The sequence below is a fragment of the Nerophis ophidion genome, linkage group LG19 (assembly GCF_033978795.1).
Source record: "Nerophis ophidion isolate RoL-2023_Sa linkage group LG19, RoL_Noph_v1.0, whole genome shotgun sequence".
NCBI classification, from domain to species: Eukaryota; Metazoa; Chordata; class Actinopteri; order Syngnathiformes; family Syngnathidae; genus Nerophis; species Nerophis ophidion.
Genome location: NC_084629.1, coordinates 23,357,892 through 23,373,834, shown reverse-complemented (window position 1 = coordinate 23,373,834; position 15,943 = coordinate 23,357,892). Strand labels below are relative to the sequence as shown.

General features: G+C 43.4%; 1 protein-coding gene across 1 annotated transcript in view; it reads right to left on the bottom strand.

Annotated features, from left to right (window-relative positions):
- Positions 1–15,943, bottom strand: part of ttn.2 (titin, tandem duplicate 2) — a 211,338-nt gene that overhangs the window by 13,231 nt on the left and 182,164 nt on the right. The window contains exons 233-256 of the mRNA XM_061879594.1: positions 15,590–15,886; positions 13,114–13,701; positions 12,714–13,016; positions 12,341–12,637; positions 11,937–12,224; positions 11,539–11,838; positions 11,239–11,390; positions 10,712–10,862; positions 10,311–10,610; positions 8,437–10,203; positions 8,058–8,351; positions 7,682–7,969; positions 7,290–7,589; positions 6,364–6,698; positions 4,444–6,175; positions 4,058–4,360; positions 3,669–3,980; positions 3,247–3,537; positions 2,783–3,082; positions 2,478–2,619; positions 2,232–2,395; positions 1,850–2,152; positions 1,471–1,752; positions 34–627 (exon numbers count right to left, since the gene is read on the bottom strand). Of these exons, the coding sequence (XP_061735578.1) occupies positions 34–627; positions 1,471–1,752; positions 1,850–2,152; positions 2,232–2,395; positions 2,478–2,619; positions 2,783–3,082; positions 3,247–3,537; positions 3,669–3,980; positions 4,058–4,360; positions 4,444–6,175; positions 6,364–6,698; positions 7,290–7,589; positions 7,682–7,969; positions 8,058–8,351; positions 8,437–10,203; positions 10,311–10,610; positions 10,712–10,862; positions 11,239–11,390; positions 11,539–11,838; positions 11,937–12,224; positions 12,341–12,637; positions 12,714–13,016; positions 13,114–13,701; positions 15,590–15,886 (10,083 nt within the window). The remainder of the gene's footprint in view (positions 1–33; positions 628–1,470; positions 1,753–1,849; positions 2,153–2,231; positions 2,396–2,477; positions 2,620–2,782; positions 3,083–3,246; positions 3,538–3,668; positions 3,981–4,057; positions 4,361–4,443; positions 6,176–6,363; positions 6,699–7,289; positions 7,590–7,681; positions 7,970–8,057; positions 8,352–8,436; positions 10,204–10,310; positions 10,611–10,711; positions 10,863–11,238; positions 11,391–11,538; positions 11,839–11,936; positions 12,225–12,340; positions 12,638–12,713; positions 13,017–13,113; positions 13,702–15,589; positions 15,887–15,943) is intronic.

The following is a 15,943-nucleotide window of genomic DNA, read 5'->3' as shown; positions in this document are numbered from 1 at the left end:
CCTTTCATTACTGCTGAAGTCTGAGTCTCTTACCGTTGATTTCCTGAATGGTGACAGGAGTGATTATGTCCATGGCTTCACTGGTTCCTCTACTGTTACAGGCTCGGATCCTGAACAAGTACTGGTCATTCTCTGTCAATGACTGGATGGTGTGCTGGTAAATAGAAGCCTTGACAGTAGCCACTGTGCTCCACCTGTCTGAAGGCACCTTACATGCCTCAATAATGAAGCCTGTCAGTCTGCTGCCACCGTCATGCAGTGGTTTCTCCCAATTCAGAGTGACTGAGGACTTTGTGACATCAATGATCTGGAGGCTCCCAGGCACTGATGGTACTTCACACACCAACACAGCCTCAGATGTCTCGCTCGGCTCGCCAACGCCATAGATATTCTCTGGCAGGACTCTAAAGAAGTAGTGCAGACCCTCTTCCAGGCCCGTGATCCTGAACAGAGTTTTTCTACATTCTGTAGTGACAGTCTTATAAGACTTCATACTGGCTTCTCGCTTTTCTATAATGTAGTTGCTGACGTGGGCGCCACCATCAATGCTCGGGACGTCCCACGTAATGACAACTGATTCTTTGGTATAGTCCTTCACTTTCACAAAACCTGGAGGTCCAGGGGTGTCTGCAAGAAACAAGAATCAACTAAATCAGACAACAGTTTAAGCTTTAAAGGGGAATTGCACTTTTTTATTTTTTTATTTTGGTTATTACAAGTGCTAACGCAGACAAACTACAATTAGCACATATAGCTAAAGAGCTTGTTGCTACGATATTGAATTTATGAGCTGGTAGGCTGCTTTCTCGGTTTGGAGATTGTAAAAGTTAATTATATTTAATAAATAATGCCTTTCACCTTGATAGTAGAAGGATGAGGACATAATCCGACAAGTTGGTCAACTTTGGCATCCAATTTAGACCCGGCAATGGCGAGAAAGACACGAAAAGACGCTTTGTTCAACCCCCCTTTTTTCTTTGCGGGAATTGTGAGTCATTTTTTATCTAAACAGGACTATATGAACTGTCTAAGAGTCAGTGTCCTAGTAAAAGTGATGTTTTATTATGTCTGTTGGCTCTTGTGAAGTCTGTAGTTAGTAATCAGTGATGTTGTCGAAGGAAAAAGAGAACATAGTGATGTGTGTATGAAATTAATGCGCCACTGTATGCTCAAGATGAGAAAAATACTTAAATATTGCATGCTATTATGAATGTGGCTGTTACTATATGTATACTTACAGCGTGTATATACAACCTTGAGGGAGGATTTTTTTTTAGGCACATTATAGGCAGAATGGAGCGGTTGCCATAAACTCAATTGGAAGCCATTCATTTACTAGTTGGAATGCATAAGAAAAATAAAAACATATGTGTTCTTGTCTTACATAAGAATTGTGAACGAGAGGCAAAATTCTAAAAAAGGTGCAGTTCTGCTTTAAATATTGCACACAATCTTTGCATCCCAACCTACCATAGACTTTGACCAAGATAGTGGCACTCTTCTTGCCTGATGGGTTTTCAGCTTCAACAACATATTTTCCAGAGTCATAGCGGTCAACTTTTTCAACAATCAGCATGGTGTAGCTATCTGTTGTCTCAATGAAGCCCCGGCTCTGTAGCTCCACCCCTGTCTTCCTCCAGCCCACCACGGGCGTTGGGCGACCGCCAACAGTCACAAACAGTCGCAAAGTTCCTCCAGCACGAAGGCAAACGGTCTTCTTCAGGTCATCATCCAGTTCCAGGTCGGGCATTTCTGAGAGGAAAAGTAGTTATAGAGAGTCAGATTGCATTGTAATTGCAACATTTAAAATGAAGTATGTTCTCTGAAATGCTACTTTGCAGAGACTCACCAATTTTCTCCAGTGGCTCAATCTCAGCGCTAGGTTCACTGAATTCTCCAGTGCCATTATTGTTTATAGCTGCCACCCTAAATCTGTATTTCTTATTTGCAACCAGACCGCCGGCCATATACTCATTGGTCTTGAGGGGCTTGGTAGTGGCACGGTACCACTGCTCAGAACCTTCCTCAAGAATTTCAACCACGTAACCCGTGACATCTGAGCCACCGTCATACATGGGCCTGGTCCAAGTCATGTTGATACTGTGTTTAGTTGAGTCTGTGATGCGAGGCATCGATGGAGGAGCTGGGGTGTCTACAATTAAATAGAAGCATATTTTTAAATAATGTCTAAGTGCAAATCAACAGCCAAACATGCTAACCAGGAGACTTACATGTTGGGTCTTTGCAGATAATGTGTGACGAAGCGTCACTGGGATGGCTGGGTCCTGCCGCATTGATGGCGGTCACTCTGAACTGGTACTCGCTTCCTTCCAGCAGACCTGTGATCTTCAAACGTGTGTCATAGATTGTGTAAGTCTTATTGACCCGTGTCCACCTGATTTTAAAAAGGAGAGAGAAGGTGTCAAAGCATTGAGAAAACTTAGCGTTTCACAATATCAAAAGTATGTCCCTCTTACCTTGTGCTGCTCTTTTCCCGTTTGTCTAGGATGTAGTTTTTGATCTCACTGCCACCATCACTTTGTGGCTTCAACCATTCGATGATAATGTGTTCTTTACCCACTGCTGTGGCCTCCGGTGTGCCTGGTTGGGAGGGGACGGCTAAAATAGAGATATGACGGGTCAGTGTAACAGCAATAACACAAATAAATATTTTCTATCTTTTGCACGCACCAAATTTACACTGAATTAAAAACATATAAGCGGTTTGTGAAACTAGACCTAATTATTTATTTTTATATGATATTTAAAACAGAAATCTTACTGTAAGCGTTCCGAGCAATGACAGGCTCAGATTCCAGTGGAACTCCAGGTCCAAACTTGTTGACTCCACGAACTCTGAAGATGTACTCATTGTTCTTGATCAGCCTGGTGCTGACACATGACAAGCTCTTGCACTCAGACTCCATTACTACCCAGTTGAGTCGACTAGTTTCACGTCGTTCAACAATGTAATGGCTGACGATGTCGCCACCGTCCTCCAGCGGGATCTTCCAGGACACTGTGCACTTTTCCTCTGTAACTCTGCTGATCATGATCTTATCAGCTGGAGGCCCAGGAGTGTCTGAGAGGTACCAAAGAATAGTTAGATCAGGGTATACACCTTACAGAAATGTTGAGGTAAGTCTTAGTTACTTATTAAAATGTTTGACGTAGGCAGCTTTTATTTAGGGCCTTTATTCATTAAGAACTTTTATTATAGTAAAAAGTAAAATGTCATTGACTGACCCAAAACTTTAACCGTCACAGTAGCAGTCTTGATTCCGTTGACATTCTTGACGGTGAGGAAGTATCTGCCGGTGTCAAATCTGTCACAGTTTTTGATTACAGCCATTGCTCTTGTGCTTGTGTAGGTCAGCGAGTACTTTTCTCCCAGTTCCAGAACCTTGTCACCCTTTGACCAGTAAACAGTGGGTTCTGGTTTGCCACCAATAATACCGTCCAGGACGACATCAGAGCCGGCGGTGACAACGACAGTCTCACCCACCAACTTGCTGTCCAGCTCTGCTTTGGGAGGAGCTGATGCAGGAAAGAGACAATTTCATTTTTACCTTAGGAAATTCAGTGTTTATGAGATAAATGTGAAACACAGTCACCTCATTCGATGAATGCTCACAAAAACACATTCCATTGTCACATTTAGAACTTACAATATTCATCCTTGCATGTAACTGGTCCTGTGGATACAGAAGGCGCACTGTGGACTCCTGCAGCATTCTTGGCAATGATGCGGTACTCAAAGGTTTCTCCCTCTCCCAGGTTGGTGACTGTGAAGTAGTTCTCCGTGATGGTTGTGTAGTTGCATTTAAGCCAGCGGTTGTCATCCCACTCATCACTACTGTATACTTTTCTCTCCACCACGTAGCCAACTAACTTGCTGCCACCGTCATTGACAGGCACAGTCCAGCACAAAGACACAGAGGAGCGAGTAATGTCTGTCACCTGAGGGTTTCCAGGAGGGTCTGAGGAGAGGAGGAAAGTAAGACAGTTTGAATCATATACGAAAAAAATGTATAATGTCATGGGCACCTCTACTCACCAATTGGGTTCAATGCAACCACAGGTCTAGAGGCCTCACTGGCCTTGCTAATTCCAGCTAGGTTCATGGCATAAACTCTAAACTGGTATTCCAGACCCTCAATCAGGTTGGACACTTTGTACTGACACTCCAGGCAGGGCAGCTTGTTCTCCCTCACCCACAGAATAGTGTTCCGCTCTTTCTTTTCAATCCAGTAACCCGTCACTTTGCTGCCACCATCCACATAAGGCACGTCCCATTTTATGCTGATGGCATTGGCAAACACTGACAACACGTCTGGACGGGTTGGAGGACTTGGAGGAACTATAGAAGACAATAAAATGGATTCTTAAAAAAATACCTTGGTATTTAACATAAAACATCAATCAATTAGGATATTAACATACCGAATGGATGTTCAATGACCACAGCGGCACTTTCGATGGACTTGCTGACTCCAAACTTGTTCTCAGCACACACTCTGAATGTGTACTCCATATACTTGGTAAGATGAGTGACCCTGATGGTAGTTCTCATGACACTGGAATTGACCACTTGCCAAGAGGCTGACCCAGACTCTCGCTTCTCAACTATATAATTGCTGATTTCAGTGCCACCATCATCAGATGGCTCGGACCATGACAGAGTGCACGTTTCAGAGGAGACACCAGAAATCACCACAGGGCCTGTAGGAGGGCTTGGTCTTCCAACAACCATTACAGTCACCGTGAAGGTTTTGACACCTGCAGCATTCTCCAGGGTCAAGTAGTATTTGCCGCTGTCACTTCTTTTGCTGTCTTTTACCACCAAAATGGTTCTCTCTGCTGTGGTCTTTATGGAAAGTCGGTCTGTCTCCTTCAATTTCATTTCTTCCAGCTTCCAAGTGACTTTGGGAGCAGGTCTACCACTGATTGGGATGTCAATGATAAAGGTATTGGATGTCTTACAGGTAACAAGCTGGTTGGTAATGCTGCTGAGGTCAGCTGTGGGTTCAATACGAGGCTCTTTGATGATAACAGAGCTGAAGGTGCCCTGAGGCTCGCTAATTCCAGCGTCATTTTTGGCCTTGACTCTGAAGTCATACTCCATGTTCTCAGTCAGACCCTCCACTAGCATCTTTAAGGACTTGGTCTCTCCAGCAACAACCCAGTGATCGGTGAACATGGCTCTGAACTCAACTATGTAGCCTCTGATGCGGCTGCCTCCATCATGCTCAGGCTTAAGCCACACCAGTGAGGCTGTGGAATTGGTGGTGTCGACCACGTCTAGTCTCTTTGGTGGGGCGGGTTCCTCTGTGGCAATGATGGGTTCTCTCATCTCATGAGGCTCCCCTTGGCCGTACTGGTTAACAGCAATCACTCTAAACAGGTAAGGCACACCGATGTCTAGACCAGTCACCCTGATCATCTGGCGAGAGCACTTTGTACTGACTTCTTGCCAGGCCAGGCGGCTCGCTTCGCGCTTGTCCACAACATAATGGTGGATTCTGGATCCACCATCAGTGTTCGGGGCATCCCACATCATGGTTAATGCTCCGCGTGTGACATCTTTAAAGCTGATGACTCCTGGAGGTCCGGGTGTGTCCAGGACTTTGACAGTGAAAGTAATTGACTTGCGTCCGCTGTTGTTTTCCAAGGAGAGTGTGTATTTGCCGGCGTCATTTCGCGTGCAGCCCTCGATGGTCAGACTAGATGAGGAATCCGTAGTGCTGACATCAGCCATCACTGATAGTTCACCGTCTACTCTGGACCAGGTAGCAAGAGGTGATGGTTTGCCACAGAAAGCAACATGAAGGGAGACATTGCCGCCATTTTTCACGATGTGTGTCTGCTTGAAGTTGGCATCAATATCAAAGTCAGGAGATGTTAGTCTATCCAGAGCCTGTACAGCGCTGGGCATCACTGAGGATTCACCTTCCCCAGATCCGTTCACAGCACTGATCCTAAACTTGTAGAGCTCACCAGGAATCAGGCCCTTAACCGTGTACCGGGTGTTTATGCAAATCTGACTATTTACCCGGTGCCACTCTTCAAGACTGGCCTTGCACATGTCGATGTTGTAGCCAATGATTGGTAGGCCCCCGTCAAAGACCGGCTTGGTCCATTCCAGGGTGACAGAAGATTTGGTAGAATCAATAACCTGATTGACAGAACATAGTTAGAATTCAATTTCCCTAAAAGTGTAAAACAAAACAAAAATAATTCACTGGCAGGATTTGTTTCTTCATGCATGATGTAAAGACCTTTCTTCATCATTATTTCATGACTTTATGTATTGATCATAGTAACAGTAAAGTTGAGCTTTCTGTGGCCTTGATACCGACATACCTTGATGACTGTGGGAGCACTGGGGGTACTAGTTGGCTCTTTACATTTGAAGAGCCTGGAGGTGCCACTTGCAGGTCCGACACCAGCACCGTTTTCAGCCATGACACGGAACTCATACTCATTGCCCTCAGTGAGGTTGGTGACTCTATGCCTGAGCTCTGTAATGGGCCTCTTTGCGGAGACCTTTAACCAGCGCAGACTCTTTTTCTCACGCCTCTCCAAAATGTAGTACTTGATCTCATTCCCGCCGTCTGACCTTGGTCTGGTCCAGCACAGGGTAATGCTGTCACCAGTAACATGTGTAGCATCTGGGATACCAGGGGCTTCGGGCACAGCTAGGATTTAGAAAAAAATATTAGGGAATTGAATTGAATTATATTTATATATCGCTTTTTCTCTAGCGCTTCAAAGTGCTTTACATTGTGGAACCCAACGCCGCCCCATAAAGCACTGTATCGGAGGTAACATTTTATCATATTATAATATGTAAAAACAGAACACAAGATTTCAATTAAATTTTACTTCATTATATACCATCAAAGAAATAAATTAAAAAGAGAATATTGTAAAACCTGTTTGTCAGTCTTGTTCATGACAACAAAAAATGCCTATGTCGACTAACTCCTCAGGTCCAGGTCTACTGTATTATTATTAAAAAGTGCCCGTTTAAGCTAACGTCCACTTTAAGACTCAACGCTTAATTTCTATGTAATGTAAGCTTCAAAACAAAGCATGGCAATATTAACCTATATTCTACAAATGAAATTAACAAAATGCACACACCTTCTGTAATTGAAAAAAAGATGGTTAGCCGTCAAAAGAAAGACATACAACGAAAAATATACATTTTTGGTTTAGTTTTACTGTATAATGGTTGCAAACGGTGTGTGTAATGGTTTGTCCTTCTTTGTTCGAAATGTACTTACTGTATTGCATCTGTGCAATGATGGGAACAGAGTCGAGTGGTTTCCCAACACCAAACTTGTTGACAGCAGAGATTCTGAACTGGTACTCGTTGGCCTTGATGAGTTTGGTGGCGTTGAATGAGCAGGCTTCACACTTAGAGGTGACCATGGCCCAAGAAATCCTAGATGTCTCCCTCTTTTCCACTATGTAGTGTGTGATGGCAGCACAACCATCATTCTCTGGAGGGTTCCACCATACTGTGCATTTTTCAGCTGTGATGCCGGTGAAACGAATGGGACCGTCAACAGGCCCAGGGGTATCTGAAAATACATAAAATGTGAGATGATTCAAAAAATGAACTGACTGTATTACATAAACACCAAAAGGAACATTGTCATGAGGAGGTAGTTACCTTGAACTCTGACATTTACTTCAGCTCTCTTGGTTCCAGAGCTGTTCTTGGCCTCGACTGTGTAGATACCACGGTGATTTCTGTTTGCATCGCAAATAAACAGGCTGCTTGTACCAATACCAGTTGTAATCTCAATGTCAATTGTGGTCCTCTTGTCAATTTCTTTTCCATCTTTGTACCAGGCCACATGGGGTACTGGACGGCCAGTAATGTTGCAGCTAAGCTTTACATTCTCTCCAGCTCGCAGTGTATGCACCTGGTCTGGGGACCACTCAATCTCAGGAGAAACTAAAAATTCAGAAATAATTCACAAGGACATGTAACTTAAGTTTTGACGGATCCTTTTGATATGTATCTACTGTGATAGACCACTTACTGCTTTCATCCTTTGTCATGATGTATCCAGAAGAGTTGGATGGTGGACTGACAGTGCCCACTGCATTACGGGCAATAACCCTAAATTCAAATCTGTCTCCAGCGGATAGACCAGTCACAGTAAACTGAGTCTCACTAATATCTGTGAAGTTGCACCGCAGCCACTTCCCTCTGCCTTGGCGTCTCTCCACGCCGTAGGCCACAATCTTGCTACCACCATCCTTCTTGGGGATGTCCCATGTCAAAGTGACAGAGTCTCTCGTCACATCGATGCACACTGGGGTGCCAGGTGGATCTAAAGAGGATTTACCAAAACATTGGGTCAAATGTTGTTCTAACAATTGAACATTTATTCATACACTAGCTTTAAGTGTCCTTACCAACTGGAGAAATAGCCAGAGCATGTTTACTCTGTTCGCTAACAGGGCTGAGTCCAGCATTGTTCTCTGCATAGACTCTGAAAGAGTACTCCAGTCCCTCCATAAGGCCGATAATCCTGTACTCTCTGTTAGAAATGATGGTGGAGTTCACTTTCTGCCACAGAAGACTGTTTCTGTCCTTTTTCTCAATGTGGTAGCCAAGAATGGGGGATCCTCCATCAAAACCTGGTGCTTCCCACCTAATGGTCATTCCGTCACTGGTGATGTTGAAGGCAAGTGGCTTTCCTGGAGCACCCGGGGGTTTGTACTGATGCTGAGCAACAATTTCTGTGGAATTGAGTGCATCACTGACCCCATATTTGTTCTCTGCACGAACTCTGAACTGGTATATATTTCCCTTGACCAGGTTAGGTATCTTGAAGGTAGTTCTGACCGCACTAGAGCAGACCATCTTCCAGGTGGCCTGGGACGTCTCGCGCTTCTCCACACTATAGCAGGTAATCTCACCACCTCCATTCTCCTTGGGCTCATCCCAAGAGATGATAATACCCTGGGCTTTGATTTCATCAAAGCGGATAGGACCAACAGGTACAGATGGGGGTCCCAGAATGATCACATTGATATCGAAGTAGTTCTTGACAGCTCTGTTGTCCAGAACTAAGGTGTACTGACCAGCATGTTCCTTCTTGGCTCCTCTGACTGTAACTGATGTCTTGTTGTCGGTGGTCCTGAAGCGGATTGTGTCGCTTTCCTTTAGGGGCAAATTATTTTTCAGCCAGCTGATTGTAGGCCTTGGTTTTCCTAAGAAGGGCAGCTCAATGTGGATGTTTTGACCAACACGAACAGCCAGTTCTCCATTGGGGTAGTCACTAAGGCTGGCCTCAGGTGGAATGATGAGGTCCATCACTGTGATAGGACCAATTTGGGAGAAGTCACTCTTGCCTTTCTCATTCTTGGCAAACACTCTGAACTCCATTTCAGAATTCTCCTGAAGTCCCGTCACCTCACAGGTACAACGCTTGCAAGTTGCACCCAAAGTCCAGGTGGTTTTATCCTCAGGTCTCTTTTCGATTATGTATTCAGTAATGTGGCTTCCGCCATCATGGTCAGGTCTAGTCCACTGCAAGGTAACAGAGGTCTTTGTGGAATCAAGCATTACCAAGTTTTTAACTGCTCCGGGGGTCTCAGTTGCTCTGACAGGCTCAGAGGTCTCACAAGTGTCACCCACTCCAAAATCATTTTCAGCAGACACACGGAAGAAGTAAGCATTATCCTCCTCTAGGCCTGACACCTTGTAGGATGTATTGGCACACTCATCGGTAATCATTTGGTAGGCCTTCATGGTGGATGCCTTTTTCTCAACAATGTATTTGGTGACTGGGGAACCACCATCAATAAGAGGCGCTTCCCAGCTCAGTGTCAGTTGTCCTCTTGTTACATTCTTAATCAATAGTTTTTGGCAGGTGGAGGGACTGTCCAAAACCTTCAGAGATACTGTTATGATCTTTGGTTCTCCCACACCATTCTCAATCTCCAGCAAATACTTCCCACAGTCATCGCGGGTGACCTTGGGAATGTGAAGGGTGGTGGCAGACTCAGTGCTAGTAATGGTACAGCGGTTGTCAGCAGCCATGTTACGGTCACCACGGCGCCAGGTGACACTGGGGGTGGGACGTCCTTTTAGAGGAATAAACATTTCCACATCACGCCCGGCTCGGGCAGTATAGTGGGTCGTCATGGAAATGTCTAGATCCAAATCAGCCTCCTCTGTTGGGAAAAAAGTTTCATGGAAATATATGAGAATGATTTAACATAAAATATATAAATACAATGATGGGAACATGCAATCTAAAGATAATTATAAGGGCACAAACCCAAGATATCTTTGGCTTGAACAGGTTGGTACATCTTGATATCCTCTCCTTTGCCCTTGCAGTTGACAGCCGACACTCTGAAGAAGTAGTATACTGCAGGTTTGAGGTGCGATACCACATACTCGCAGGTCTTAACCTGCGGATTGACTATCACCCATTCTCTTTCTTCTGTATTCATTTGCTCCAAAAGGTAGTGCGTGACCTCACTGCCACCATCATAAACAGGTTTCTCCCATCCAAGAGTGATGGAGGTCTTTGTGGAGTCGACCACACGCAGTTTGGTTGGTTCTCCAGGAAGATCTACAAAAATTATTCCTACTTGTTAGCAGCCCAACATTCATTTTTAGTGTTCGTAATGTGGTTGTAAAAGCCTTAGAAGATGTCATGAGTTTAAAAGATACCTATGGGGTCATAGGCCTTGTAGAGATCAGAGGCCTCAGAGTAGTTTCCGGCTCCAGCCTTGTTGACAGCACATACTCTGTACTGGTACTCATTGTTCTCCACAAGGTTAGTGACCTTTTGCCTGGTGTCTCTGATAGTGCCTTTCACCACCTGTGCAATAAAAGCCATTAGCCATTGGCTTTGGAGGTGTCACAAATGACCAGAACAGTGGTTCTCAAACTTTTTCTCACCAAGTATCACCTCAGAAAAAACTTGGCTCTCCCTTACAACCAACATTAAAATACAGTAGCGTCGTAGGTCTGAGTGCTCATTAAAAACAAGGCAGAGGTTTTATTTAACAAGTATATTTAATATTATTGGCCACCGTAATATGACACAAACTTTGAAAAGTAACACTGTGTTTGAATATAGATAAATAAAACACTTTACTTTAAGATGGAGCTCGCGTACCAACTATTGGTACACGTACCACAGTTTGAGAATCCCTGAACTAGAAGCATCTCCTTGGACTTATCTCTTTACCGACCTTGAACCACTGCAGACTCTTCTTCTCCCTTTTCTCAAGGTAGTATCCGTCAATGTCGCTCCCTCCATCCAAAGCTGGTCTTTCCCAAACCACTGTCATAGTTGATTTGGTGATCATGGTGACTTTAGGTGTGGATGGTTCACTGGGAGGCACTGTCAAAACGATCAGTTTATCAGTTTTAATAAGATGAAATCTCATACATCATCTGTTCCACGAATATTGTATTACTAAATCTGCTGGTTTAACAATAGCACTGTAAGGATAGATTATAAAGTAAAACAATTAGGTGTTGTTTCCTACCAAAAGTGTTTTTGGCGATGACGGCCTCAGACTCAAGAGGGTCGCCGATGCCATACTTGTTGACACCTCGGATTCTGAAGATGTACTCATTGCCCTGAATGAGCCTTGGCACGTTAACAATGCAGTCAACTAGTTTCTCGGAGATGATTGACCACATTACTCTGCTGGTCTCCCTCTTTTCTACAATGTAGTGTGTTACCATGGCACCTCCCTCATCAGCAGGAGGAGACCACATGATGGTGATGTTGTCAGCGGTCACCTTCTTAAATTGAATCTCTCCAGCAGGTGGCCCTGGTCTGTCTGGAAATGGAAATTATGGAATACATTCAATCATATTGGGATCTATAGTGACCATATCTTCACTTAAAATATGCTGTTGTTTTTTTTAAAGTAAGTACCTTGAATAAGCAATCTGACAAGGGCACAAGTTGAGCCCAGGGAGTTCTTCACCTTGACCTCATACGTTCCAGAGTTCAGGCGAGCTGTTTCCCTCAGGAACAAACTTGTGGATTCAAATGTGTGTTTAAAGGAAAGCTGGGCGCTCGGTTTGAGTTCTCTTCCATCCTTTAGCCACTCGATAGTTGGCACGGGTTTGGCAGTGATATTAAACTTGAGTTCAACATTTGAACCTGCTCTGTACTTTACCTCGTTCAAGTACTCTGAAGGTATTTCAATCTCTGGGGCACCTGCAATAAAAGTCAATTATATGGTTGATCAGCTCAAAGACCAATAGTCTACATACAAATCATTACTGTGTAAATACGCACACAAAGTATTATGTTTTAAATTGAGTATTGCATACCAAAAGTGTCTACACATGTGGCAGGTCCAGCTATCATGGATGGATTGCTCACTGCACCAACAGCATTCTTGGCCATCACTCGGAACTCATAGGTCACATCCTGGGTCAGGTCAGTCACAGTGTAGCGGGTGTCAGTGATGTTGGTGAGGTTTGTCTTGAACCACCTTCCATCTACTCCCTCCCTCTTTTCAACCAAATAGCCTGTGATCTTGGAGCCTCCATCATAGTTGGGCTTCTGCCAGGCTAGGCTAATTGAGTTCTTGGTGATGTCACTGATGCGCAGGTTGATGGGTGGCTCTGCAAGGAAATCATCAGCACTCATAAGACAACAGTGACTATACTCCGAAAAATGGTTTCAGGTACCCCAACTTACCACAAGCATCAATAGCCAGCACTGCATCTGAAACTTTGCTGAATTCACTAACTCCAGCAGCGTTCTCAGCTGCCACCTTGAACTCATAAATTAGTCCAGCGTGGATGGTTGTGACCTTGTAGTGTGTGGCACGGATCACCATTCTGTTTACTCTCTGCCACAGGAGGCTATTCATGTCTTTCATCTGGAGATGGTAACCAAATACATGGCTGCCTCCATCTGACTTGGGCTCCTTCCAAGCAACTGTGATGGTCTCCCTGGTCACACCTGTGATCTCTGGAGTCGAGGGTGCTTCAGGGACAGCTGAAGAGTAATAAAAGTAGTTTTTTTTAATCGTAAATTTCAAACAAATTAAATAAAATATTAAGACTAGACAGATTCAATGACTATGACCACTTACTATAAGGAAGACTGACAGTGACAGGTGGTGAGTCAATGTGCTCGCTTATTCCATATCTGTTTTCAGCCTTAATTCTGAACTGGTATTCCAGGCCTGTTGAAAGCTTCGAGATTTTCATAGTACAACGAGCCACAGCAGAGGAGACATCTGTCCAATTGGCTGTAGTTGTCTCTCTCTTCTGGATGATGTAGTTTGTGATTGGGCTACCACCGTCATAGGCCGGTGGGAGCCACTTCAGGTTCACGCTGTCCTCTGTGACATCTGACAGCTCCACAGGTCCCAATGGAACACTGGGCCTATCCAGAACCACAATGTTGATGAAGGATTTGGTGGTTCCACTCGAGTTGGATGCAATTATATCATAACGTCCAGAATCTCCAGTGATGCTCTCACGCAATGTGATCTTGATGCTATCAGGGGTGACCTCAGAGTTGAACCTTATTGTTGACTTGAGCAGCACATCATCCTTGGAGAGAGAAACCTTCGGCAATGGCCTGCCTTTAAGCGGAATCTCACATTTGAGGTTGGAGCCAGCTTTGACATATACTGTGTTGTGAGGGTAGTTATTCATGATGATCTCAGGTGATTCTTTAAAAAACAGGTAACAAAGAGAACACTGAGTTTAATACAATCAGCACAAAAGCAAAATTCACACCGTGTCAGTTGGTTTAATTTCTAAGCATTTTACTATTTAAGCTGACGGGCAGTTTCTGATATGGGCAATGTGGGGTTTGCTAGGGTGGGATCGTCGGAGGCAAGCATGGGCAATCCCAACCTATCTATATATATATATATATATATATATATATATATATATATATATATATATATATATATACATATATATATATATATATAAATACACACATATATATATATATGTATATATATATTACAGCTGTCAACATTAACACGTCATTAGTTCTTTAAAAAATGATCGACATTACCATAAATGAATGAAGATTAATCACAGTGTTTGTTTTAACCGCCGGAAGGCAGCGTGCATTGCACTGGTTGTGATCACGTCACACGCCAGCGACAAACTTTGTCATTATTGGCGCACATCAAGTTTAAAATAGTTTCTTAAAGCGAAACAAGAATGTGAGGATGGCATTGCTAGCGTTAATTCTATATAAACAACAAACAGGACAACACATAATCTGCGTCTGAGTTAATCTGCGTTTACCACAGTTAAATGCAGGTATATGCCTTTTCTAAATGGACAGCCACTGCACGTAGGACATTAAAATCTGTGTATGTGCTGCAAAATGTTGTCACATTGCCAACTAACGTTGTACGAACTAGAGATAGTTCGTACAAAAAAAGATAACAGGGCTGTCATCTGAAAAAGTAAGTAAACTCGTTAAACTGAGGATTTGTAATTAGATTAAGAGCAGCAGAAAAGACAGCCCTTAACGGGGGAAATCAAGAGGCATGTTCTTTATTGACAATCGCCACGTCTCGTCAACATACTGACTTCTCGTCAAGGCACCTTCTCTCACACACACACTTAACTATAATAGTGCATCATGTCACATTCGGTCCAATCGCGCCAAAAAATATAAAATGGCTTACATTTGTTTACACAACTGGTTAAACTAAGGAAAAGTAAATGCAGATGTAAATAGTGCACTATGTTAAGTTGTTAACGGTTGTCTTTATTTCATTATCTATTAATATACTGTTCATCTGTATTGTTGCAGAGACTTTCAAAATATGCACTTAATTCTTACTATACTTACTGTCACCAAGAGTTGAGTTATTACTACAAACAAATATTTTTGAGTGCAAATAATTGTGTGGGAACATCCCGTGTTTGTCTCAAATTTTACTTTCTGAGAAGCAGTGTCCTCCACAGTGGAATTTTTTTCTATCCGTTTCGAAAATGCAGTTTTCCAGAAAAGTGAACTCGTATTTTAACATTTAATAAGGTAAATACATTACAAACTGACGTTTAACTTCGCCGGTTTCATCTTTACCGGGTAATGACAGCTTATCAAGTAACTTTAAAGCAGATGCTTTACCTTGAACGGATCTGTTTTGGCTTGGAACGCTCGAGGCAAATGTGGCACGCTTTATTACCGCCGCCTACGAGGTTTGTTTGTCTGTTTGTTAGCAAGATAACTGAAAAAGTTATGGGATGATTTTGAAAAAACTAAAATCCTCTTAACTACTACAAAGTGGAACACACTTCACTTCCTGCTTCCTCTTTCTGTGGCATTCTCTGCCCCCACGTTGCTGTCCTGCGCTGCGCAGAGGATTATGGGAGATGTAGAATATTTTCAGACCCGCTAAAGCAAAAGTGCCAGAAAAACACTATACTCACCACGTTTTTGTTTGATACCGTCACGCATCCCGGCATTATTGATAAGATTTTGAACCGCAACACCATGGTGTATCGACATCAGCATTACATCCCTTGTAAATAGTAATATGTTTGAGAAGAACAGTATCTTAGGTCTTTAAAACAACTTACCATGCTGGTCTTTGACCAACACAGGGGTGACCATTTCATTGGCATCACTGGATCCAGCATGGTTCTCAGCTATTACTCTGAAGAAGTACTCTCTGTTCTCCCTTAGACCAGATACTGTGTAGTGGATGGACTTGGTTACACCACACTTGACCCACTTCTCCTGGCCTTTCTCCAAAGCTTCCACCAAGTATCCAGAGATTCTACTCCCCCCATCTTGCTCAGGTTTGGCCCAGGCCAGGGATACACTGTCTTTGGTCACATCGGTCACACCAAGTTTTTGTGGTGGGCTTGGCTTTTCTGTTGAAAGACAATATTGTGTTATGTTAACAACATTATATAAACATCTTGTGAATT